A 26,036-nucleotide genomic window follows, 5' to 3' on the forward strand; every position below is an offset into this window, starting at 1 on the left:
GTTCGACTCGCGACAAAGACCTCGGACACTTTACAGGGAAGGAAACAGTCAAGAGCAAAATGGGGACATTCTGAGTGCTGCGCTCTCGTTAAACTGCAAGTCACAATAGCTTTAAATGGACAGTACCTCCATTACTTTCCCCATCACAGCGGCCATTTACAATAAAATCAATAGTATGGTGAGATAAGTGTTCATCGCCCACTTTTCTCATCTTTCTGAAGAGCTTTCAAAACATTCTGTAATGTTTGGTTCATCGCATCATCCATACAAATACGTTACAACGCTACCGAAGGTCAGGGTCATATCTGCAAGAAATGACTTTTAGAATATTGACAAACTGATACAGATCATAACTAGAGATAATTGGAAAAGTTGAATGAAAAAATGTGTTGGCAATGTACATCTTGCAAAGCACGAGGTGATGAATAGGAGATAAATAACAACCGTCTTTGGCAGACATCCTTATGTAAAGTCAACGTTTAGCTTTTGGGAACCTTCAACAGCAGCTTGATACATGACGCCACTTGGTTTGAATGATAGCAAAAGTCCCCGTCCAACATATTCATTTGCAGTAAGTTTGCGTGCTATGTATTTCTCTGGCAACTGTGCTGGTTTAATGCAAATAAACCTGCTTCATGGTTACACTTTGCACCAGACACAACTCTGAACGATCACACAAAACCTCCCTAACTTATATTTAGCTTGGAACCATTTAAGTATAAGGCTGGTGTGATTCTTCTGGGTACTTTAATGCCAACAGATGCCATGAAAAGACTTAAAATGGTTTATTCCCGCTCAAGTAGTTTTTTGATCTCATGTCTGTGGATCTCAGCCAAAGTCCATTTATTTCCTCTAAAACATAAATCCCAAATCTTAAGGCTATTTTTACCTGTGTATTAATACACATTGGTGTTGTAGTGGTGCACCAGTGAGTATTTACAGACCCTGTATGAAGGGCTCACTCAAAATGTACGGAAAAGCCCAAGTTTATTCTGATGAAGAAGCATTTCAACCAACCGAGTTCTATGGCACGAAAGAATAAGACTTACCAGCCTTTGGAGACACGCAAACACCTGTTTGTGGGATCAACTCATCACTGCGTTTGATCTTTTCCTAGAACTTATACAGACCCAAACCAACCCAAGCCAATGTTGTAAAACAATACCACTATATATATATCCTTATATATGATAGCATTGTATCCCTCAGGTATAAAAAACAAAACTATAGATTGATTCATCAATCAAATGAGTATCAATAAATACATATAAAATTAATAAATAAACCTGTAAACACATACATTGTTAAATAATACTAATGGAAACCTTGCAGGCGTCTCTTGTGGGTGGACCTCATTGGATGGGGGGTTGCGTAGTCCATAAACTTATACTTCTTATGATGAGCCACTCTTTCTGACCGGCTGTCACCACAATGCGAACACACTCAATGTCAAAGGAGATTTTGTGGTCTACGTCTTGCACCTCAATGTTGCCGTTCTTAAACTCCCCCAATGTGATAAAAGAGGAACACTGTTTCCCTTTTTTAGTGCCGACTAGTTTCTCTCCGACCTCCAGGGCGCCGTGGTGAAGAATGTCATTCTGCCTGTCGTCAGAACCAGTAGCAATCTTAATTTTACTGATTTTGGTTGACTTGTTGAAGATTATGAGGAAGAAGTCTCCCGTGGAAGGAGGCTTCCCCCAGAAGTACTCGTCCGCGGTGCTGTAGGCCTTGGTGGTGTCGTAGTTCTCAAAGACGTTGATGTTGGTGTACATGCTGGCGAGGGGGTTGTCGGGAATGTCTACGGCGTCCTCCTCAAAGTCGTCGTCCTTCAGCTTGTTCTCGGCCCCTTTGTAGGAGGAGTAGTAGCCCATGTGCTGGAACAGCGAGGGCTTGAAGCGGATCACGTCCTTCTGGGCCAGCAGGCCCCTGAAGTGGATGAGGAGCCAGTCGCAGGGCATCTCCTGGTAGAACATGAGGAGGAAGTGGGCCAGGCGGGGCAGGTCCCTGGAGTGGTACAGCTTCCCGATGTAGCCCAGCTTGGAGAACTCCAGCATCACCCAGTAGGAGCCTTCCCTGGAGGTGATCACCTTCTTCAGCGCCGTCAGGAAGTTCCTGGAGCAGCGGACGTCGTCCTCCAACATCATGTAGAAGTCGGAGAGGTTGGTGCAGAAGTTGAGCAGGAAGGCGTAGTCGGCGTTCTGCTTGGAGCGGAAACGGACGCGGTCCTCCGGGTCGTTGTAGTTCCTCTTCAGCCCGTCCAGAGACGGGTAGAACTCCTCCGGGGCCTGGATCACCAGGAGGCGTCCGGCTATGATGTGGTGAGCAAACTTCCTGCTGATTTCCTGCACCAGGTTCTCACACCAGACCAGGTCGAAGTCGGCCAGGTGGACCACGACCACGATCTCTTTGAGCTCCTCGTAGCTGGACTGATCGAAGATGGACTTGATGGTCTCCAGCAGGTAGTTCCCTCTTTTTCTTTTGACTGATGACAGTCCGATGGTGAGATACTCTGGGAACAAAAATCGTCGTTTACATGGGGTTTGGATTGCGTGAGTTTTGTGTTAAAATATCTCAAACTTAATAGAGGGGGCATGAATACACAACCACCAAGTGAACAAAGTCCAACACAGCGACGCACATACTCGTAAGTCGTAACATAACAGCAAAAGCTACAGTTAAGCTAGAAATAAAATGCTAAATTCTTTACAGATTTATTTCAGTGATTCAATTATGTATAAACATAATGTAATCGCCATAGACCATAAATCTGAGCATTTTGCATTACATGTAAAACATTGTCATAGTGACTAAACCAAGGTGTTCATTCTGGGGCAGAAAGGTCTCAGTAGAGCAGTTGCATTTCATCTCGCGCTTACGTCTACTGTACGACGTAAACCAGCGGATGCAAAGTCCTGTTTAAACAAACATGAAACTTACTCTTGCGGTTCAGTGGGGCACCGGCGAGGTAACGATACGTGACATTAATGGCTCCGGAGGCATTGCTCAGGTCTCTGAATGTGTGAACGTATCGCGCTGCACTCGAAGGGCAGACCGACGTTTCCCTGAGCTGCCTCTTATCTCCTTCCTGGAAGACGGGATGAAAAACACATCTCGGCTTTGCATTATGAACAATGGAGAGGGGAAAAAAAAGGAACTAAACATGTACAAGCTGTTCGAACGCCGGCGGAGAGGGGACAGGAAAGTCCTCGCGCAAATGTGCATTTCTAACAGTGAATAATTGAAATGAGGGGAAGACTTTCTCCAACATCCTGTAGCGACTGGAGACAATATGTGTCTCTGAGTGGGGGGGCTAACCCTCAACGCTCTGAGACAAAGGGAATATTAAAAGCCCCACAGGCAGTTTGCAGACCCAGCAAATGGATCCACCAGAGATGCAAACTATCGCTCAATAATTTAAATTACAAACACAGATAATGTACCGTGATCACCGGCTTTTGATGGCACCATGAATAAGAAATCAAAGATGATTTCAACTTGGGTCCATGTTATAAAAAATGTAAACCTGTTTCCTTTAAAACAAGCAATTTATAAAAGGGAAAAGTGCAAGAACACATTTGTTTTAAAAAGCATATTTTGGCAAATGTGTCTGACACTAACCAGCACGAAGCCATCCTCGATGTAGAGGTTGAGGAAGAGAAGGAAGGTGATGAGGAAGCCGAGAAAGGGAATAGTGGAGCGCTTCCTCAGACACCTCATTTTGTCCAGGGATTTCCACACCAGCCTCATGTCGTCCTCTGTGGGATCTGCAGGAGAAGCACACGAGGAACACTTTCAGTGCCAAAGAAACAACTGCGTGTCAAGCGTCACCCGATCGTAGAGGGATTCGTTATAGGACCATGCGGCCACGTGACGTGATTATCTTCAACCGGCATCGTAATCATTCTTCAGCAGACTTCTAACCAGTTGATATGCAGCCTAGTACCGGGGCACTTTGGGAAGTAGTCAGCAAATGCAACCTATTGGTTCGTGCTCACTGTGCAGGGACACTTTCCAACGGAAAGTCAATTCGGGGGGTTTGTGGGGGACACCCAGATTTAATGCATCCATGTGATTTTATAATCTGCAAAAAGACAGCTATTGGGTGTTTGATTTGGTCCCTTGTCTTTCACTGCCTTTCTCCTTGAGTTTCTGTAGGGGGACTAAATCGTGGGTGAATGTTTCAACCTTGTTGCTTCCTAACGCTTAAGAGATCACAATGTCTATGTTCACGCATCAAGAGGCTTCCGAGCAGCAGCAGAAGCTGTGACCCGAACAGCTATAACAAGCTGGTATTAGGCCACGCCCCCTTTGGAGACTCCTCGTAGCACCCGGACAACCGTGACTGGCGGAGGGAGACAAAGCGGTAGAAGTAGCAGCGTACAGTCACACCGTTGGAGTCGGTTCTTTTCTTTGGCAGCAAGTAGGCATCAGCATGTGCTTTTGTTTCACTGCTGCAAAGCCCCACTGATTGCTAATAGAATACAAACTACCTCTAAGCTCAGTTCAATGACCACAGGCACATCGATCGCCCGCACCGAGAGTCAGCCTCACCTGGGAGGCGGGCGGTCAATAGCTCTTTGTGTTCTAAAAACTAAATTCAACCATTATCATCCACGGCGGTCCGGTGTGTGCAATTTTCTACCCAGTGGGATTCAATTTGGACAACGATTATCGGTATTATCACGTTGTATTATCAAGCTGTATTATTACATCACAGCGTTTGTATGCTTGTAAAAAGAAATCTTGAGTTGTGATCCGGTCATTGGCTGTATTTTCGTAAATAGTAAATATAAATTCAAAGGAGCATAAGAAATGAAGATGCACTGATGTAATGATGATGTTGTCCTCCTGTAAATAATTCAATCCGAAACACATACGTTTAGAAAGATGACAGTGCCGCTGTAAAGGAGAAGGATGCGCTGGATTATTAATGGGACGAGATGAAATTCTTGTGAAACGGATATATAGAAATCTACATGAAAATGAACCCACCCCAAACATTTTTCGCCTCGGTAAACATTGCATACATCAGTTTATGGTCTCTATTTAGTGGTCTCTATTTAGAAGTCCAAATCGTGATGTTCATTTACCAAATGATGGTCCATTTAGAGGCAAATAGACCTTGAATTAAATTACTGCTCAGGGGTGGGCTCATTGGGATTGACCGGTCGCTGCCGCTATGAAGCCGCGTGTGGCAACACTCCTCCGCATTGCAAACACGGCCATTTCTGTTCATCGCTTCCAAAAACGACGGATTCATAACCCAAAAAGGGGACGGCCCGTCCACCAATCGGTGGGTGGCGTCACGGTGACTACGCCCACTTCTTATATACAGTCTGCGATGTTCACCCATACACTGCGCTGTCGTCTCACGAAACCCGTAAACAGTGACTGATATTAGTACGCTGTTGTTACGTAACGAGTTGCGTGGCCCCGTTCAGGCTGAAGCAGAAGCTGCTGCGTTGTCTCCGTTATATTCGCGGCATGTCTGCGGTAAGTGGCAGCGTTCTGCTGGAGGGAAGCTGAGTGCGGCATCGTGATGAGAGGCATCATTAGAGCCACTTTGGAGGAACCTGGGCTGATGACTACAAGAACACGAGTCCTTCTGACACCTCGGCTCAGGTAGCTTTAAACGGCCGCCTCATCATCCTCGGCGGGAACTCGGCAGCAGCGTTTCCCTTCTGCGCGAACACGAGCGCCGTCGAGACTCCCGACCTACAATGAAACTTTGGTTCGTTTTAGCGCGATCCGGCGGAGGAGCCGTAATCAAACCGCTGCTCCGCATTGTGTTAGAAGGGAGCTGACGTCTCAGGTCGGAGTTGTGGGCGTCCATCCTGGTGACACGAGACAAAGCAGAGGCGCTTCTTCACTTCAATAATTCAGCGTGTGCTCAGAGACGCTCATCCTGACAGCAGCTGGGAGGCCTGCTCGCTCCTCGCTACCTGCCCCAGATGTAGCAAAGAAGCCACGCCATCACTCCCATCTGCTGTATACTCTTAGGCACATACAGGCACACGCATGGCGGTACGGATTCACTGAGGGCATCCATTAACGAGACAGAGGCGTGCGCGCGTTGTGTTCAGTCTTGTGGCATGAACCTGCAGCAGTGAAGTGGACTAAGAGCGCTTTATAGCGGGTGCGTCGTCCTGGCAGTCACACCCTCAGACGTCGCCAGCACCATCTCGGTACACGGCGCACACACACACACACACAGGCTGGGGCTGTTAAATTCGCTTCATGCACCGTGTGTGTGTGTGTGTGTGTATGTGAACCAGACCAAATAAACCACAACACCGCCTCTCCTCTCGCATGTACCCAGCACTTAACTCGTATCAGCTCTTCTTGAAAGCCGCGTTCTCAGCACGAAGGTTAAACAGCGTCAGATCGACACAAAGGGAGCTCGGCCGCATCAACGGCGTGACAAAAGCGACGCGAAGCCGCAAGGGCCTCACAAACTAATGACGCGCTCAGTGTTGTGGCTCAAAGTCCAATTTGATCAGGATCATTCACACCTCACTTTTTTTTTTAAATTGAGAATTCTCTGCTTTTGGTCATTTGTCGGAACAACAGAGGCTGCAGAGGCCAGAGTTCCTCGCTGTCATTACTGCCGTCGCTCTTTGAAGAGATGGAAAGTACGATCAGAGTGAGAAAATCCTTAACAGCAGCTATCGCCTGTTTGTACCACGCTGTGACTAGAGCCTCGGGGTTTGGAAACAGCTCTCAGCTGGAGACATTCTGCCCATCAGTCCTGGACGTCACCGCAAGCTCAGGGTTATTATGTTGCTGTTCACAAAGATCAGTGCCCGAGGGGATGAAAACCAAACCACAGAGTAGGAGAATTACCTAAAGAGCTCTGTCAAGACTGGTATGATGAAGGCAATGAAGAAGAAATCCTGCTTCTTACAATTTGGAGCATAAGATTCTGAACTTTTGGTTATAATTTTAGGTTTGAAACTCATGATCTTATCTTCAAAATTGTCAGCAGCTGCCCACCGTCGAGCTGTATCTATGAAGTCCATAACTGCTCATATTAGTTTTTATCTTTTTTTTTTCATATTCCAGTTTCCAGGTTCTACGGCAGAAATGACATTGGCAAAACCTCCCTGGATTCATCCTCAATGTCCTCCTCGCTCTGGCAGCCCGTATGAGATGGCTGATCCAGGAATTGTCTTCTATTCCCTGCTGAAACCTCCCCCCCCCCCCCCCCCCTCTCTCTAACGGTGAAAACTGACAGTGGCAGACTTCAAATGGAAGCAGAGGCGCTCCCCAGCGAGGAGAAGGCAATTATTGTCTGGCCTGATGCAACCAAACACCCGGAATTCTATATCACACCAAAACAACAGAAAACTAAAGGCATAACCCCCCCCCCCCCCCTCCCCCCATTCCTAATGGCTTGATTGCTGCCGAGTGGAAGACATTCCCCCCGCATGACAAAAATACCAACATTCTTTTTCTTCGAGTGCTGTGAAAGGGAAGCGAAGAAGCGAAGAGTAAAGTGAATGGGAGGGGAGAGGGGGGGAGGGGGGGGGGGGGGGGCGTATGTAAAGACTGGGAAGCATTAACGTGCCACAAACACGAGTTGAGAAACACAGTAATTTCACATCTTCCCAAGGTCGATCTTTTCAAAAAGGTGTTTCCACAAGAGTGGAAGCGAGACGCGAGGACGCCTCGGCGATCACGTGACTCGCCTCGATAGCGACACCTGCAAACACACATAGTACACAATATATATACACATTTACATTGTGTATGTATATGTATGTATATATATACATACACAATCTATGTAAATAAATATATACATATACATATATATATATATATATATATATATATATATATATATATATATATATATATATATACAGTGTACTATATCAGCGTGATGAATTCATCCCTTTGAATGCTGGAGGGGGACTGAGAGGCAGAATAATGAAGATAAGATTTGAAAATAAAATATTCTTGTGTGCGAGTCTTTCGGTACACACAACATTGATTTCCTCCATGGCTTATTCAGAAATCAAAATAACCTTTTAACAAACATTTCTCGCCTGCTCAAATCAACTCTCAACTTTTCATTTAGGCCGCCTTGGCGTTCACAATGTGAGGCTACGTTTGCGTAATGGGAAAAACCTAGATGGGAAACTCATTGTGCATAAGAAAAGGGGAAAAGATGAATAAAATAGCTAGCAGAAAGCAATTCCCCCTCATTTCATCTTGTTATCTGTTTTACGTTATTTCCCCTGGGTATCCTGCACCTTGCAGATATACAGCTCTGCACAAATAATCAATTAAGCCTGCAGATTTGCGGGGATTCAGCAGTTGCTTTGTGTCGGGCCTTTAGCCACTTTCAATGGATTTCCTTTCACCATAAAAGGCCGAGAGTAACAAGGGCTTTCTGTTGATAACAAAGTCGTGGCGCAGGTCGGAGTAATAAATCCTTTTATTATGAAATGCCTGTTTTGTTTATGATTCCAATTGGTCAAACAGTTTAGCGATTACTACGTCTACGCACAGAGGAAGGTCTCATTTACAAAGACCCGGCGACCCGCGTCTTATAGAAGCACCTGAACCATCTGGATTGCAATTGAAGGGGGGGGGGGGTAAATTAAAGCCTGAAAGCCGCGTGACTGGGAGATCCACCGCGTGCTTCCTGTAAACCACGTGTCCCGATAGCAAGTCAAACTCTCTCTCAGCTTTTTATTCCCTCTCTGCATCCGGAGGCTGTCGAGTCGTCTCCTGATGGTGAAATCTTCCAGAACCTGCTGCGCACGCACAGATCTGTCAAACTTTCGTGGCCAGACGTTTTCGCTGAGGACCCGACCAGATGTTCGACAACGCGACGGCCTGTCCCCTATCGCCTACCCCCCCCCCAGCTGTGCCCATCAGCGCTGTCGACTGCTGGGGGGCACTCCTTCTAATGGAAGGAAGTGTTTGTGTGTGTGCAGAAAGTGATGCACTCCCCAAAGGCATGCTGCCCCCCCCTCTCCTCCCCCCTTCCCTCCTGCCACCACCAACCGCGGCCCTCGAGGGAGTAACGAGCAGTCCGGTGAGAGCGGGCGTCTCAGCTGCTGTCCCACGAGGTGCCCGTGAGCCAGACAGGCCGTAAAGAAAGAAGCCCCCCAAACGGCCTCTGATACGCGAACATCTGGAAGCGGCGTCCTCGCCCATTTCAAAGCTCGCGCCGGGAGACGACAGCACCTTGTTCTCATGCCACGACGTGTTGACAAAGCTTTTCCCAATACATCCACATCAGGGGGGGGGGGGTTCGTCTTCCTTTTCCGAGACCAGCAGCGGACCAGGTGTTGGACGGAGTAGGTCCTCATCAAGCTACCTGCACAGCAATCAAGCCGCAAAACATCTGGAACCAACGCTGTCAGTGATATAAAAAAAGCAGAGGGCTACATACATCATGGAGCAATCAAAGGGCTCAACGGGCGACATCTAGCCGCCACTCGCGCCTCATCCGGGAGGATCTGAAGAGGCTTCGAGGACGCGCTTGCGCCCCGAAAGCTTTCCGAAGTGTGTTTACGTTTTAAGGTCAGGGGGAAAACACGAGCACGAGGGCGGGAGGTGTGAGAAATGATTTGCGTGTGGCTGAGCCTCTTCGCAGCCCCAGTAAGCAGTTAACACTTTGACCCAGATTAGCTCTCCGCCAGGGGGGCACTCGGGGGAGGGTGGGGGAGGGTGGGGGGGACAAGGACTTTGCTTATTTCCAGCAGAAAGCACAGTTGACATGTGAGCGGTACACATGTTGACACAGAGGGACACGTTGAAAAAAACGCACGTAAAAGCACTGCTACTTTCTAAAGAGGGGAATAATCCACTAAATAACTGAAAGATTTTTTTTTTTTTTTTATATATTGAGATACACGTGGATTTATTTGTGATACTGTACTCACCAACCAGGCTCTGTCTGTATCTATAAGTATGATCACTAGATATTCTTTAAAAAACTCGTCTCCATTTAAACTATGTATCAGGATTCCCCAATGGAGTATGTTGCACTCTTATTTATTTATATTTACGACAGAAAGCAGGAGTATGTTGTAGTGTGTGGACCCCCGTAGGGCTGCAGGGGACCAGCAGACCACCTGCCTCTTAATGGCTGATGTATGCATTAAATAATAAATGATGAAACAAAGTGAGTTGAATGTGTCCATGAGAAACATTCGGTCACGTCTGTTCCTTCCTTTCACAATAAAAGCTCAAGGCTATTTCTTTATTTTTGCGAGTATTGCAATCGTGTGCAAGTGAGTTTTTAGAAACTTGAATGAAGTTGTTTGAAGGAGACATTTACAATTAAAAACACACACTTTCTGTCAGCAGTTAATAATATATAATCAAAACTACTAAAGCCCAAATGTGTTTAAATGAGAGCAAATATTCCACTAAAGAATGTGACTACTTTTATGCTTTTATGCAAATAACCACTTTAATAATAACAAAGTAAGAGGATACTATTCAAAAATGTTCACAGCTTTCACTCACATCAGGATGGTGGTGACAAACGTTGAATCCCCTTAAATACTTTCTTTTTCCAGCCAACAACGAATCGATAAAGAACCGGACTGAAAAAGACCAATCGATCTTCGTCCTTTCAAGAAGAATCGCCAATGGGTTTGCTTCCAATAAATCCCGTCCCCGTCCTAGTGGACACTCGTCTGAAGATGCAGCCGGTCCTACAAATGACTCACATCGGAGACACGAGATGCTCGGTATTTGGACGTGGTGAAGGACTCTTTTTCTTTGTTCCTTGTTGCATCACTCTGTGCTAATAGACTACGCGTCATGTGTAATAAACATATGCTGCTGCTCTCCTGGGGCCACTTTCTACATTAAAAGCACAGACCCTTTTAGGATTAGCAGACAACAGCCTGTCATCAGGTCTACTACATCACAAAAAAAAACAGAAGGAAAAGTGGTCAGTGGCTACGCGCATGTGAGAGGTTTGGGGAAAAAAAGAGAAAAAAAGGCCATTGAAGAAAAAGGTTGGAAAGAAATCTCCTCTTTCTCTCTGTGTCCATTTGTGAGACAGGGAAAGGGAAGAGGAGACTTGGCTCTGCCTTAAAAGCACTTAAAAAGCCAAGGTCACCTCCTGGTCAAATCTGTGAAATGAGAAAATGGCTGAAGGGGCAAGAGGCCGGTGGCAGATAACATGAGAAAGCACTATCTCCTCCCTACACATTCAGTGCGCTGGAAGACGAGCCCCTGGCAGGCTTTTCATAAAGAGGACCGGAGACACAATGAGACGGCCCAGTTTCACCCAGTATGATGGTGCATGCGTTCAAGTGCTCTTAGGGAATGAGATTTTTTGGTCTGCCAAAACGCTGAATGCGAGCTCACGGAACTGGGTTTGCATTAAATCACAGACGCCTCAAAGCCCGCCGGTGAATGTAAAAGGCGCAGCCTCCATTTTGAGCTGATTTATCAATAATATAAAGCAATATATATATTTAATTAGCACCTATCTTCTTTAAACAGAACGTACCTGGTTTCATAGGTTGGCGGTTTTTGAACGTGGCCCATCGACACTCAATTATCTCCTATTTTTTATACGAAATCTACCGTACTACCTTACTTCTAACAACCGGCTTGCAACTGTGACTCGTATCCTCGGACTCGACGTGCCCACGAGTTATAAAAGCTGCTCCAAAGACTCTCCTGGAGCCACACTGTGATTGGTAATAGACGTTTCTGTTTTAATGATGTGACTCAGCCGTGTCCACGACGTGTCAGGTTTCGACCGCGTGTCACCAGCCGGGCGGCTGGAGCTTTCAATTTGGTTTAGAGTGAGAAGGAAGAATCGTCCACTCCGTTTGAGTTTGCCTTCTGTGACATAACCCCCCCCCTTGGGGGGAGATCGAGACAGTCACTCTTCAACAGCCTGGGATTTAGTTTGAAAAGTTCAGTCGACGATTCACAATTTTAAAGCATTTGACGATTAATCGCTTAAAAAAAAAAAAAGGAAAAACATACATAGGTTTCTTAAATTGTATGGCAATGGCGGCTCGTTCCTGCTGAATATGTCCGACTCAATGGATTCCACCATAGTTTGTAAAAGGTTATATTTAAAACTGGAAAATAAAAACTTTTTCTAAAGGTATCAAGGTCAGATTTCTTCGTTTGAATGGAACCTTTTGTGCTTGCATGAAAAAGGTGGTTCAGATTAGCACCTCTGTGGGAGCTGTTGGGAAACAAAATTAAAATCACTACAAAAGACACACAAAGAGCTTCAGCACGGAGTTAAAAGCTGACATGGCAATCACGGTAGCGTTTCAAATTCAAATCAAGAAATCCATACTCTCTCAACTTCGTCCTTCCAAAGCAACCTCTGCGATCCTAGAGATCCCACGTTGCTTCCTCCTGAAGGCAGAATCAGCAACACGATACCTCACAGGAGAAGCGCACGCTTCCAGGCTCGAACAGAGGAGTTCTTCTCTCCATCCTGGTCCAGACTGATGGGAGTGTATCTTGTGTCGCTGCGTCCTCGGGAGTCTCCCGAGTCCCCGGCATGAATATTTGATGAGAGACGAGTGGGCCGGCCAATCACTAAAAGACGTTTATCTCCGATACCCCTGACTGGGCAGCTGAGCTTCTCCTTTGGTTATCAAAAATAAACATCTCATGGCTGAAAAGGCTCTTTTCTAAAGGACCTTTGGTGGTGATGTATGCATGGAAGATTAGCTCAGCTTGGCTTCTTTCTTTATTGTTTCACATGTGCTGTTTCCAGTTATACCACCGCAAACATTTTGAAATGATCGTACGACATCGGGACGTGAGCTTCATCATCTTAAGGTTTTTTTCTTCTTTTGTAGATTTTAATATTTAAACTTAAACTAAACTTTAATTAACTCTGAATGTACTTTTGAAGCCGTTACCCCACAGCTCTCTGTGGAGACATCTAATAAGCAATGTTGAACATTTTGTTGAAAAAGGTCAAAACTATTAAGAAACCAACCTGCCTATTCCGAAATGATTCACTCAAACTCAATAGTCTAAATAACTAAAAAACGTTAATTGCTCTTTGAAAGGCCGTACATGCATTATTATGCTATTATATTATCATTATATCAGTGACGTACAATCCTTTGACAATTAAATCACTTGTTTCTATTGTTTCTGGAATGACATTCAGTTGCATTCATTGAAATAAAGTTGTAACCAGCCAACCTGGTGATTGAGCAGCCTTCCTTTTATCCACATCTCGCCTGCCTGTGTTTGTTGTGTCTACCCGGTAACACATGGTGTACATAACAATCAGCCATTCTGGGATTTAGGCCTGTACTTATTCAACCTTGACGACCCGATTTGTGTCACGGCAACAGTGTTCAGCAAGTTCCCGCGGCCGTCGGCCAGACCTCGAGTTCTCCATCATCAGCCGCTTATTCTATAACCTTGCTTATGCAAAACGCCGTGGCATTTGTGATGACAGAAATGAGCTCCGAGGTCCCCATAAAAATGCTCTTGCAATCCTGCACCCTTTTAATGATGCTGCAATTGGAGCGATTTCTTCACTGTAATTCAACTATCACAGTTCCTTCTCCTCCGTCTCCAACTAATGAGACTGAAAGCGGATCAAAACGGGGGATAATGTTGCATTACTGCTCCAAAACGCAGTGACTTTTGAAAGCAACTGCTCAGCCCCACGGAATTGTGGAGTTACCATTATATGAATTACAGTCATTTTGCGCTATGGGGCAAGAAAAAGCATTTTTATGACAAGTTTAACCTTGTGAAGCTGCTCGATGGCCAACGGTACTCTAGTAGCGATGCCCTATGGGACGCTGATTAGCTTTATGGTTTGACGATAACGCCGAGGCTTTCGCTCCTCTGTTCTGTGACTTGTATTTAAAGCTGCGGTGGCAGTTTTTATTGCTAATCAGATGGAACTAAATGAGGCACCGGACCAACTTTAACACAATTACACTTTAATTAACGAGTTTTTTACCGTTTCGTGACATTTATGCTCAGAGCTCAGGACTAAGAATGTCTCCACAAAGATGACATTGGCTAATTTCCCAGGTCTGATTTCTCCTTTTTGTCCTCCGGAAAATCGATTGGAGTCCGGTTTGAGTGTAAACTTTTCCTGGAGTAACCGAAGGGGGAAACGTTGTACCACGTATGCGTAGTGTCTGCTGTACGCACACGCAGCGTGTGGACGCTCCTCCACTGCAGGTAAAGCTATACGATGCCGTGCAAACGATGTTTGTTGTAATCATTTAGCGGGGATTTGGAGGAAGTGTTGGAGACAAATTTCCCCGTAGACTGGGGGACTCTCATTTATAGCCGAGCTGTTTATTGGGATTAGGTATTTTCCACATCCAGTCGCCGACCCCGGACACAAGCGTCGACGTGTTTATAATTGGTTGCCTGTGAAAACAAAAAGCCCTCCCCCCGCGCCTTTTCTTTTAGCGATGACGGATCCCGCTCAGGTTAATGGAGGACGCGCTCAGTGAAATCGCGCCTCTTTCTTTGGGGTGTGTAGCCGGGGGGAGTGCTTCTTTTGATTAGTGGTTGTCTGCGATTACTCTTGAGGTGGATGTGCGGCTGGCAGTTGGAGATGCTGACAAAGGATGCCCTTCGCCTTTGAAGAAGTACTTCATCTTGCCTCAGGTAAAAGAGGCCCTAACTCGGCAAAGAGGAAAAACTTTTTGTTGGGTTCCCAGCCTCGGGCAGGCTTTCAACAAAGTGGGCTCCTCTGATGTGGATATATACAGATTGCACGTACAAAATAGCACGGCAAAGTAGAAAAGAAGAAAAAACAAGAGAATCAGCTCTACTCATTCCATGAAGTGCAACTAGACCACTATCAGGAGAGTATGCTGCACATTTCCTCCTGCCTTTTGAAATAGCAAATCAAAAACCAGTAAAAGCTTGTCCGTGTGCATTATTAATTCCACTGGAGTAAAAAAGAGGTAGTCAAGAGGATGCCTTGCATCCAAATCTTCACCTGGCAGCACTGGCTGGGAAGAAGCACGTGCATCCTGCTCACCGTTTGAATGTGTACTACTTCCATGTTTGTAGAATAAAAAATTTTTTTTTAAAAAGGGCAGACGTCGTACTCGTCACGTTTTAAGACTCAATAGAATAATCCGCAATCAGGACGGGCTTTCAGCAGGTCTGCGAGTATATTCAGCAGACGCAGCCGTTCTCTTTCACCTCCGGAGCGGCGGCTCCTGTGTTTATTATTCAGCACAAGTCGGCGCGACGCGGCTCCACCTTTTGGCTCATTTCCGAACAATTTTCCAGCTTCCTGTAAAATGAATATGCATTGCCTTTGCAGTGAATCCATTTGCAAGACAGAATGATAATGAAGAGAAAGTGCTTTAAAAAAAAAAAAAAGCCCAACCCAATTAATCTCATGTAAAACGGCTGCTCAATGCTTCTAATGAGATGCCGTTTTAATAAGCGGGTATGTTGTACAACAAAGCCATTTGGTAAACATTATTGGTTATTTGTTTGATGACATGCAGGCAGTGGAACGGATTCAATTTGGTGAGGTTTGATATATAGAAAATGTGCTGTGAGGCTGTGACGTTATTATCACATATATGAACAGGCAGAATACGCTTGTGTGCATTTTGTTGTCAGGAGTTCTTATTGAAAACAACCTTAGTTATTTCCAGTGTATAACATTGAAAATGACAATATCTAATGAAGGTTTAGGTATTTTTCCATTAGAGGAAGCTGCTGTGCGATTGACACAAATCTGGATGGAACATATTTATATAAATACTTCATATTTGTGTGCAGGCACAAAGCTAATCCCTTTAGTATTTGGCATCTGCTGCATTAACACACGTTGAAAGCAGAAACATAACGTGGCCAGACCGAGAGCCCGGTCGCGTCAAGGCTCAGTGGAAAGAGCGGAGAAAAATCCTGTTATCAACTCACAGCCCGCCTACCGGACCTCCACCTGGTTGCACGTCTTTACTTAATCATCAAGGTGGAGGGGGGCCGTTCTTCCTCAAACTACAGGTCCTTCTCCCGCTTTTGGACAAGAGGGGCGGCCCCGATCAAACATGCATGTGACCAACGCGTTGAGCTCCAAAATCTCAGAGCTTTGCCGATGCCCTCGTCAAATATTTAGGAATGCGTGGCGTTGGCCCGCCGCGTTAGTGTAGCCTTTTCAACCCTGGATGCGTTGGATGTTTGGCAATGTAGCATCCTCATCTGCCATGCAGAAAGGACGGGGGGAGGCGGGTGGAAGGTATAAGAGGTCGTCAGGGGTCGCCGGGTGTTTTTGTGCCTCCCATGTTGTGCTGTCTGACGTGCACTCGCTACACAACACTTGGTATTCAGGGAGACACTTGCAGCATTAGTGGTAATGAGAGTGCACGGGGGAACCTGTGCACCGAGAAGGATGGAGATCAAAGGGGCCTCTCCAGGTTTCATGCAGCCAAGTCGCTAGAAAAAAATGTTGGAATGCGTTTCTGCACACCTTTGGATAGCGCTGGATGTCGACGCTGCTGAACCAAAATAACGTTGAAAGCAGTCTGGTATCATGCTTGCAGAAAGGCACAACGCCACGCGGTTGACAGGGTGTGTGTTCAAATGAAAAAGCGTCACTCTAATCGGCTGTCGTCTGGGTGAAAGTTTGACCCATCCAGCACCTTTTTCACCCAAATCTAATAGACTTTGTGTAGTTGTTATCATAAGATATACAATGTAGATATAAGGTCGTCCATACACAACATCACTTCCTGTGACTGAATTAAAAAACGTCGACATTACCGTCTCTGGTTTGCTGGGAGAGAACAATGGGGGCGGTTTGAGTTGGTCTGAATGGTTTGTGATCACATGGAATCTCAGACAAGCCGGTGAAACTGCTTCTCTGTCCGTGACAACCAGTCGGTGGATGATTTTATACGGGTGTCAGTGTGTGCATGTGTGCAACTGTCAGCATGTGAAGCGCCGTCAAATTCAAAACTGAATCATATTTTGCATCTTTTCAAAGGAGTTTCTTTGGAGGAGCTCGGGTTCATGGGAAATAAACTGGGACCCTTTGTGACAGTTTCAAAAGTTGGACAAACAGTATTTGTTATGTAGTGTAAACACTGTGGAACACAAAGGGGATTCGAGAGGCTTATTTTTAGGTTCATACTTGTTCTTGTTTCTACTACTAAATGGTCACATTCTTTAATGTTAAAAAAAGCAAATCATAGTCCCCCTACTGTCGGTCTGAATAGAACTGTATTCACCCTCCGCCTGGAACGCTCTGCTTGAGTGTTTTGTTCTCTTTAAAAAAAACTCCGGACACTGATTTTGTAAAAATGTATGTCCCAAAATGTGATGCTATAATTAAAAAGTATAAGTAGTAAAAAATCAAATTAAAAATAAACACAGTAATATCCAAGATGTGCCCATTAGCAGCTCGGTTTTTAAGGAATATATATATATACTGAAGCTATCTTTTCTATACTGTCACTGATCGTCATAGAATCAGTGATTAATTCTTGGTTCGCTGCCATTATTGTGAAATATTTATATTTGGTTTTAAGTCAAAATCAGAGTCAAAGCATTCTAGTGCAGCTAATAAGCCATTAGACGGCCTAGAAATACGCAGTAAGCCTCCTCTCTCTGCTGCATTCATGGCTCAAAGAGAAATATGACAAATGGCAGTCAAATGGGTCTGTAAGAGCTTTAAGTAGCTTCTACACCGACACTTTCCATCAACCTGCGGTCAAATCCCTGCGCTCACTTCCTTGATCTCGTAATCTGTGACCGCCGGAAGGGAACTCGGGCCGTTGTTTTTAGTGGCCGCCGGCCTTGACCGCCCATGAAAAAAAAGCAAAGACTTTTGCACAATGTGCAGTGATGCTAAACGTGCGCGGCGTGTCATTGAGAGTCCTTCCACATTTCCTCTCCCCTGCAGTGACGCCGCGGTGCTCATTTTCTCACCTCGTTTTATTCCCGGCCCCAGATTGGTGCCTGGTGTTCAGGATGAGTGACAGTGGGCGGCGAGCCGTTGGGCCCGCTCACGAAACACGCCCGACGCGCGGCGCGAGAGAGGCGGCTCGCTGGTGATGGATGCTCATGGAGGGCTTCCGGTACATTTTGGATTCAGAGCGCAAGAAGATGCACACAAGATTAAGAGCATCAACACTGGATGTGTACTGAACATTGTCCGTGTCAGCTGACGAGGCTTTACCTTAGTTTTCAAAAAGCCATTTCCATTATCACGCCCCACTTATCAAACTGGGACAGAGTATCTCTCCCGCACTCTGCGGTCACTACTCCTGTGAAATCATGGAGCAGAAAATCACCATCCATCTGACATTTTTCGCTGGGGAAATAGTGGCGATAACTCCTGACTGAGTTGGCATTTAGAAGTTGGACATTTGGCGCCCGGGGACAGGACGAGAGCGAGCAGAGAACACGTCTTCCTCTTGTGGGAAGGATCTGCTCTATCAGTCACAGCTGCTGTTCGGGGCCGGCCCTGGTGGGCGCAGACGTTAAACCCCTCCAACACCGAGCGGCGGGGAGTCTCTCAAAATAGAACGCAATAATATGCATGGTGGGCTCCTCCGGGAAGAAACGGAACGCACCATATGGGAGCCGCGGCACGCAAAATATTGAAACATTGCTTTGGACACACTTGTCTGATGCTGCTGATGGCTTTCATTGTTGACTCTGACAGCCGCGCAGCGAGGCTTTCTCTCAACACACCGGTCGCGTTGTACGCATTCTGCTCTGTGAAGGGACGGGTGACAGAAAATGAAGCGTCTTCCACATCCTCCCATTACTATTCAAATCTATTCAGAATGAAGCCAGCGCCTTACACTGTTGTGTTGGCTCAGTTCTTCTATCTAATCGGTCAGACCGCGCGCCCGTTTGTTATTCTAAAGAGTGAAAAAAAGGCATTAATGCGGTACACGATTACGTGTATTGTTGTTTTGGGGTAAAAACAGGCAACTTAACCACAATACTTTTAGCCCAACTGCCAAATGATGAGTGAGAAATGTGTTTAGGAAGTGATCTTATGAATGTTCTGTACGACATCCTCGTCTGTACAACAGTTTATGCAAATCAAGACGTTTGTAAGGCAGCAGATTAACAGGACAAAAGCTGGTAAAACTGCTCTGCGTCGTGTCAGGTGTCTCTTATAGGAATCGGTCTCTACCGGTTAGTCATTGTGCGTCCAATTTGCATATAATAATAGAAATAACACTGCTTGTAATCAGGTATTCCTTTGTCAGCTTTATGACGGAACATACAAATACGTATCAGAACAGCTCCATAAATTCATGTCCACCATAAATAGAATCACGCACGCAGCACCGTATGATGCAGAAAGACGTTCGCCATCAGTCTGTTTTACATTCAGTCTACGCCGCTCGGTTGGTACGTTAAAAGTTAGTGTGAACACAAACCAGTCGGCCATCGGTCGGCACCAAATCAAACCAAACAACGGGCATGAAAGCACTTTAGAAATAATACAGGGACCAAAAATGAAATGACTAACTGACCCAGTGCAACCAGTTACGATGGCTCACATGTCTTTGTTTTAAATGGTCACATGTTAGAAAATGAAAATAAAGCTATTTTATAACAATGGACAGGGTTTTAACCAGCAGAGCGGCACTTCTATTAATAGTCACAATCAGATTGATGTGCTCCACACTCAGGTAACTGAATTATTTACTCATGTTCCCTTTGCCTACATGTGATGTAAATCTTCTCTCCCTTCTGTGCGCCCCCCCCCCCCCCCCCTGCAGACATTAAATTAGATTAACGTGTGCTTTGGGTTGGCTAAAGAAATGGACATTGGTCCTCTTAACCCTGTCCAGGCAGCCCATATTTTTCCTTGTTGATGAGTATAAATGACGGTCCTGTCAACAGGCCGCTCAGCCAGACGTCCCGTCCAATCGGGAGGAGAGCTGGCTGGTTAACGTGTCCCGTCACGTCCGAGCTGCCTTATCTCTGGGTAATGCCTCGCAGCCCACTCCTTCCCATTGATTCCTCCCCCGCCTCCCCTCTCCTACTTACAAAAGGGAAATACCAACCTAGTTGGAGTGCATCGGTGGCAGGGAGGGGGCTTTCATCCGCCCCCCCCTCGCCTTAAACTGCCGGCCTCGCGCACTGATGACATTTAGCAGAGAGAACAATGTGACCTGCGGGGCTCCATTCAGAGCGGAAAGGTCAAAAGCTGGACTCGGGCCCACGCCGGGCCGGGGGGGCGAAACCAACTGTGAACGTTACTCGTTAAATGTTGACGCTAGTTATGCAATTAAGGCCTTTGTTCTCCCTCTTTAGCGCCGCGGTGTACACACAGCTGACGAGGCGTTCTCAAGATGAAAGGCCAGAATGGAATGAAAGCGGTTGCTCGGATTCCTCGTCGCTCGGGCCCGATCCCTCGGATTCAAGCTACAATTATGAAGCTTTAAAACGCAAACCCGGGTGACATTTACATTCTGTGTTTTCACTACGAGGAGAGGCAGAGCGCTCGGAAACCTTGAACTGAACCCCGGGGCGCTGTCAGCCATGAATAAACCATCGCAGCGCAATCGCGATGAAGGAGTCGGCGTCCCCCCGCTCGCCGATGGACGCGGCCTCTGCGCTTTTTGCCGCGCAGCCAGTCGGCGTCCTGACATTGACTACCGGGTTGTAATTCTCCAAAGAGATTGGAGCTGACAATCTTCGGCTCTGCAGACACAAAATCCTGTTTATCTGTCGGGGCGAGCGGCTCGGGCCCACCATTCTCTCCCAGATCTGCCTGTAAGCTCTCTGGTACAGACAACGTCTTAGACAACACGAAGACAGCCAGAGAAAAGAAAAAAAAAAACTCTGTGCTATCAACACTCCTGACACACAGAAGTCCGCCCGGTCGCGGCTTTCCCGGGATGCCACCCGAGGCTCCGGCTCAGAAGGTCAGATTTGACTTTCATGTTCTTTTGGGAGTGCTCAAGGTTACCGAAGACTTTCTTTCTCTACAAATACATACGTGGTGCTTAAAACTTGAAACTTCCGCCTAAGAAAGTTTCTTTGGTGTCTTCCGACTATCAGACCCACCGAGCGCTTCCTCTTCCTATAGATCAGTGTTTCCCGTGGAGTGGCTTACACACAGCTTGTTGGTGTGGTGAGGACAGAGGGATTACAGAGCGAGAAACATGGCCGAAGAGGACAAATAACTGCGACGGAGCGAGGAGAGAGGGAGAGATTGTAGATGGCAGCTGTGGAGGCTTTGTGAGCCAACGTGTCGGTGAAGAGTGAGAGAGGAGTGTTGATGGGGTGAAAAGGAGTGATGCGAGGCTACGGTCGGGCAGATGGTGGCCCGGTAATGAGGGTGCAGAGGTGTGTCGTGCTGTTCCTGAGGCTGCAGAGGCTCAGCGCTGAGTCCACCTCCGGAGAGGAACGGTGTGGGAGGTAGAGGGAGGAAAGGAATAATGGACACAATGATGAGCCCGGTAGCTCTGTGCAACCTTTAGCAGACACACCTGCATCCCATGACGTCTGCACTCCGATGCACCGACCAGTCACAGAATGTAAGAAGTATTTCAGCATTTGCTGTATTGAAATTCCTCCAGCACCTTTGGGCACGCTTAGTCCTGGAATCTTTTTTTTTTTTTTTTCTCGCCCAATGCCTTGACCCCACCTTCATTAGTGGGTTGACATTTATGCATAATTGATAAGAAACAAATGAGTCCAGGCTAATAATGTGTGGCAAGGAGTTTACATTTGTGTGGTCTTGGGTCCAGCTTAGGGGGGGAAACGCATCGTCTTTCCTGTTCACATGGTTTAGGGTCCAATAGAGCTGAACGGTGCATCTGGAACAGCCGTGCACAATATGAGTAGGAACAGTAGAACAACAACAAGAGGAGCATTACTATGCCAAAGGAAATGGTTCAGCAGGTTACATCCTACTATTTGGTTTCACCACAATATATTCTTGAGAATAAGAATATTGCTTCACCACTAATCAGAAAATCGCACCAAGTAATGGAGGGATGTGTCCTAATCCAGCTTACATGTCACCATTTGTGTTGGCAGACGTGCGCTTTAGCAGATTCACATTAACATTCTGAAGGGATTTCCTATTGGCGCTGACAACGCTCACTGATAATTCTTCAGAAATATGAGCAATGGGAGCAATTTTTCGTTCTAACATTTTGATCGCGAAAATTGGTGCTCCCCTCTTTGTGCCCTGTTTGGTCACCGGCGCGTTGGCGCCACGCAGGAAATGAGGGTTTATATAAACATTCCGGGTGACATCTCGTGCACAATGCATCTCACGTGGCGCTATTGATCGGCCTTCATTATCATTATCGATCGACAAGCAGATTTGTAGGGGGGGGGGGGGTCAAGATCAAGCGCTACTTAAATCTTTCCATTCACAATGGAAAATCCGAGTTCCCACACTCACAAGAGAGACGGTGTGAGCCGTCGGCACCATGAGACGTTTTCATCATCCGAGGCGTTTCATCACTTCTCCATCTCAACGGAGAATCCTTATTGCGACAGAAAATGTAATCGTCAGACTCATCAATGCGCCGCTTGATTTGTTTTTTCCTTCAGATACGTGTAAGGGAGAGTTAACAGGACTGTTGATCTTCATTTATGACACGGCATCTGATATACAGGCATGCTCCCGGGGCTCCAGAGTCAATACCAGTATCAGTTTAAAACCTTTCATTAAGGCAGGTAGAACACTTCAGTGGCCACCTTATTTTACCCTTCATCTCGGAGGCTGGAAGGTGGAAATAAAGCACAAGCAAAATCTTCAGCACCATGAGGGGATAAAATCTATTCTCTATTATTGCACTGCTCTTGCTTGCGGGCCGTCAAGCTAAAGGTAATGGCATTGCCTGTGATAAATTTATGGCTCTGCTGCTCCATGTTCCATGAGGGACATAACGGGCCGGGAATTGTCCAGATTGTCGGAGTCACAACTAAAATGATGAATGACCCACCGGTGACGAATCAACAATATCATTTACAATGTCATTCCAATGACTAAGTGTGCTCTAATGGCACTCGACACATTATATATTTACACAAGACAGCGCGAACGGACGGGTTTGCTGTCAAAGCATCGGAATGATGGCGAGGAAGAGAATACGTGGCAGTTCGGATGACTCCACGCAAGTGTCCACGCAAACGCCTCGCCGCGGCAGAGGGATGGCACTCAGCGGAACAGCTAGTTCACAGCCCCAAAAAGGGAAAGGGGACCCGAGCCTCCATGTGGAGCCCTCGGGATGCCTCGGTCTGCGTTCGGTTCATCGGAGCAGGTCTCAGCGAACCGGACACTCTGACTTATCCGCTCTCGGCTTAATCCATTTTCCGCCATTTGTTCTCTGCCTCTCGCCAACCCAGACAGTGAGAAAGCTCAGTGCCAATTAATCAATACTTGTGGCTGAAGCATGTTGGCAGTGTTTCAGCGGAGAGCTAAGCTAATAGGGCAGTAAAACAGGACCACATTTTCATCTTTTATAGGGCGTACGAGCCTCCATTAAAACGGGACATAGCTCCTCCAGGACCTAACTTTTGTCATCCCATACTAAATAATAATTGGTTTACCAAAGGTTAATTGCTCAATAGATAATTGGCCAGTGGAATTTAATTGTGCTGTTAAACGCCTCAGTTGTAGCCCATTGCTATTGTAGTAGCTCATTTAACTCGGAATGAACGGAAAAACTGCTTGGATCCCAGCTGACTACTTAAAGTTGCTTACTGTTGTGAAGAGTCTGCTCAGACTTGACATGATGTGTACCAGTGGTTGATTCTCTAGATAACCATTAGAGTTTACTAAAGTGAAAAATCTCAAAGCACTAGCTTTCATTTATTAACCGAGCGCTTTCAATGGATTTCTTTTGTACCCCTGCAGCTTTTGGTCTAGTTAGAGTACTTGTAGAGCTACACGTATCAGCTCATGGGAGCGGTCTTCCCCTCAGCAGATAATCAGAACATTAAACCGCCAATCTGAGAACATCAGTTATGCATACTAATCATCATATTCCTCAACAATATGGGTTGTACAGTGGATGAAAGGGATGATAATTTCATACATCGTCTTCGATGGCACACAGCACTGTTCGCACACGTGTGTACGTACTTCAATGAGACCTGCTTGACACGGGACTGGTTGGATATGTTGTCGTCAAAAAGAGCGGTTGTGAAATAGTTAATGAAGATAATTCATTTCCCAAAGATGTTGTATAATAAAAGCCTGCGTTGTTGTTGCCGATTTCTTTTAGCAGTATTAGTAGACTTGTTCAGTTGACAATGGCCACTCAACTTATTATGTATATTTTTCCATCAGAGAAAACAGTTCAATGTCCTCTCCTATTTCTATGGATGAAGGCCCACCTCCTCTAAGTGTCCTTGATTCATGCAGCCAAAGGTCACTGATTCCCTTCTCTCTCCCCGAGTTACACTGCGGTTTGTAAAGAAATGGGTGTTTAACATTCAACTGCGCCAAAAGACACAGGAGGATTTTTCACATGAAGAATATGTTTTCAACTGATGCCGCAGTGCCAGTGAAACAATTTCAAGGCACACGACCTAATGGAGGCCTCATAAATGATGAGGACAACATCCATTCCTGCTATCAGCTCCTTTCGGAGTAAAGGCAGAGCCGTATCCAGTGAACCTGGAGCAGACGTCTCTTTGCTGTTTATCTGCCTGGAATAGCAGACTATCAAGTCAACTAAAACATAATTACTTTGTTTGTCTTCTTCCTCTCCCCTGCCTCCGAGGGCAGATGTGACCCAATTACAACAACTGAATGACAACTAACTCGTTGCCGTTTGGTAAATTCTTCCATTTAACCTAAATACCTCAAGTAATGTTAACTAACTAACAACTTCAATTACCGGAAGAAAAAACGACTAATTCTGGCATAGGCTGCAGAAGCAGGGGGTGCGGGATAACTATTATATCATAATAAAAATAGTTGTTAATGCTGTAATGTTGGGAGGGTTTGTGAATTCCTAAAAATGGCCTTTTTGTACAATGCGCCGATATGAGAAGAGGAGGCTGTGGACCAGAGGCCGAGCAGGGGATCCGCGGTTCAATCGCCGGCTCATCGCGTCCATGTCGATGTGTCTTTGGGCAAGACGCTTAACGACTGGTGAATTGGTGTGGATCTTGAAGTGCTTTCAGTTGTTATACAAGTACCAGTCCATTCACGATCTACCATATTTAAAAAAAAAGCTTGCCTACCCCTGGTGTGGAATGAAGCACGGAAAGACGTACGACCTGAGAAAATAAAGCCTTGGCCCGGGGCCGTCCCCACCGAGGCAGAACAAGTTAACGCGCCACAGTAATGCCTAATCCTCAATATTCAACTATCATTTTGGGGGCTTATGCAATCATTTCTTTCACATTGAGGCTGTCGCAGGAGAGAGCCTGTGAGTGCGAGTTGCCACTTGGACTGATGGTTATTTTCTTTGTGCCGCTGATGTATTCTGCTCTAAATGACAGTCGTCAGGATGCATCCTTTGTTCTCTGCGCCGTGCTGCTTGTGGTGTTTCAAAAGATAAAAGCAATTTCCTCCGTGGTATCAGTGCAGTCTGACGGGCAAGAGCGATAACAGTTTTCATTTTGCTATATACCTTTCTGTCTTTCATTTTACTATATACGGTTTCATTTTGCTGTATGGTAAATGGACTGTACTTGTACGGCACTTTTCTAGTCTTCTGACCGCTCAAAGCGCTTTAACACCACATAACATCATTCACACACTGATGACAGGAGCTACCATACACAGTCCCACCTGCCCATCGGTAACTTCACCCTGTCATTTATGACACGGCATCTGATGGTGGGCTCCCGGTGCTCCCCCACAGTCGCCCTATATACCTTTCCGGTCTTTCACTTTGCTATACTTACTCTTCAGGTTTCTCTCAAAGAAACCCCTACCAAGAGTGCATTGAAGCCAAAACTTCTGTCAGCGTTGCCCTCCAATGTGTTGTCGAGGAAAAACCGCCCCCACCCGCTCGATGCCATGCACATGATTGGAGCCAGTAAAATTAGATTAAACGTCCAGCGTCCCGCTGTGGTTGTTGTTGAGTTTCCGCCACCAAACGTTTGAC

General features: G+C 46.1%; 1 protein-coding gene across 4 annotated transcripts in view; it reads right to left on the reverse strand.

Moving 5' to 3' along the window:
- Positions 1 to 818: 818 nt before the first annotated feature.
- Positions 819 to 26,036, reverse strand: part of mgat4c (mgat4 family member C) — a 79,250-nt gene continuing 54,032 nt past the window's right edge. For 3 of the 4 annotated variants that reach the window (XM_040163280.2, XM_040163279.2, XM_040163282.2), the window contains 3 exons: positions 3,619 to 3,764; positions 2,938 to 3,085; positions 819 to 2,509 (listed from right to left, as the gene is read on the reverse strand). In XM_040163280.2, the coding sequence (XP_040019214.2) occupies positions 1,353 to 2,509; positions 2,938 to 3,085; positions 3,619 to 3,747 (1,434 nt within the window). In that variant the 5' untranslated portion in view covers positions 3,748 to 3,764 and the 3' untranslated portion in view covers positions 819 to 1,352. Of the gene's footprint in view, positions 2,510 to 2,937; positions 3,086 to 3,618; positions 3,765 to 10,491; positions 10,633 to 26,036 lie in introns of those variants that run through there. The other variant, XM_078082387.1, reaches the window with a different exon arrangement.

The sequence above is a fragment of the Gasterosteus aculeatus genome, chromosome X, assembly GCF_964276395.1.
Source record: "Gasterosteus aculeatus chromosome X, fGasAcu3.hap1.1, whole genome shotgun sequence".
In the NCBI taxonomy this organism is placed as follows: Eukaryota; Metazoa; Chordata; class Actinopteri; order Perciformes; family Gasterosteidae; genus Gasterosteus; species Gasterosteus aculeatus.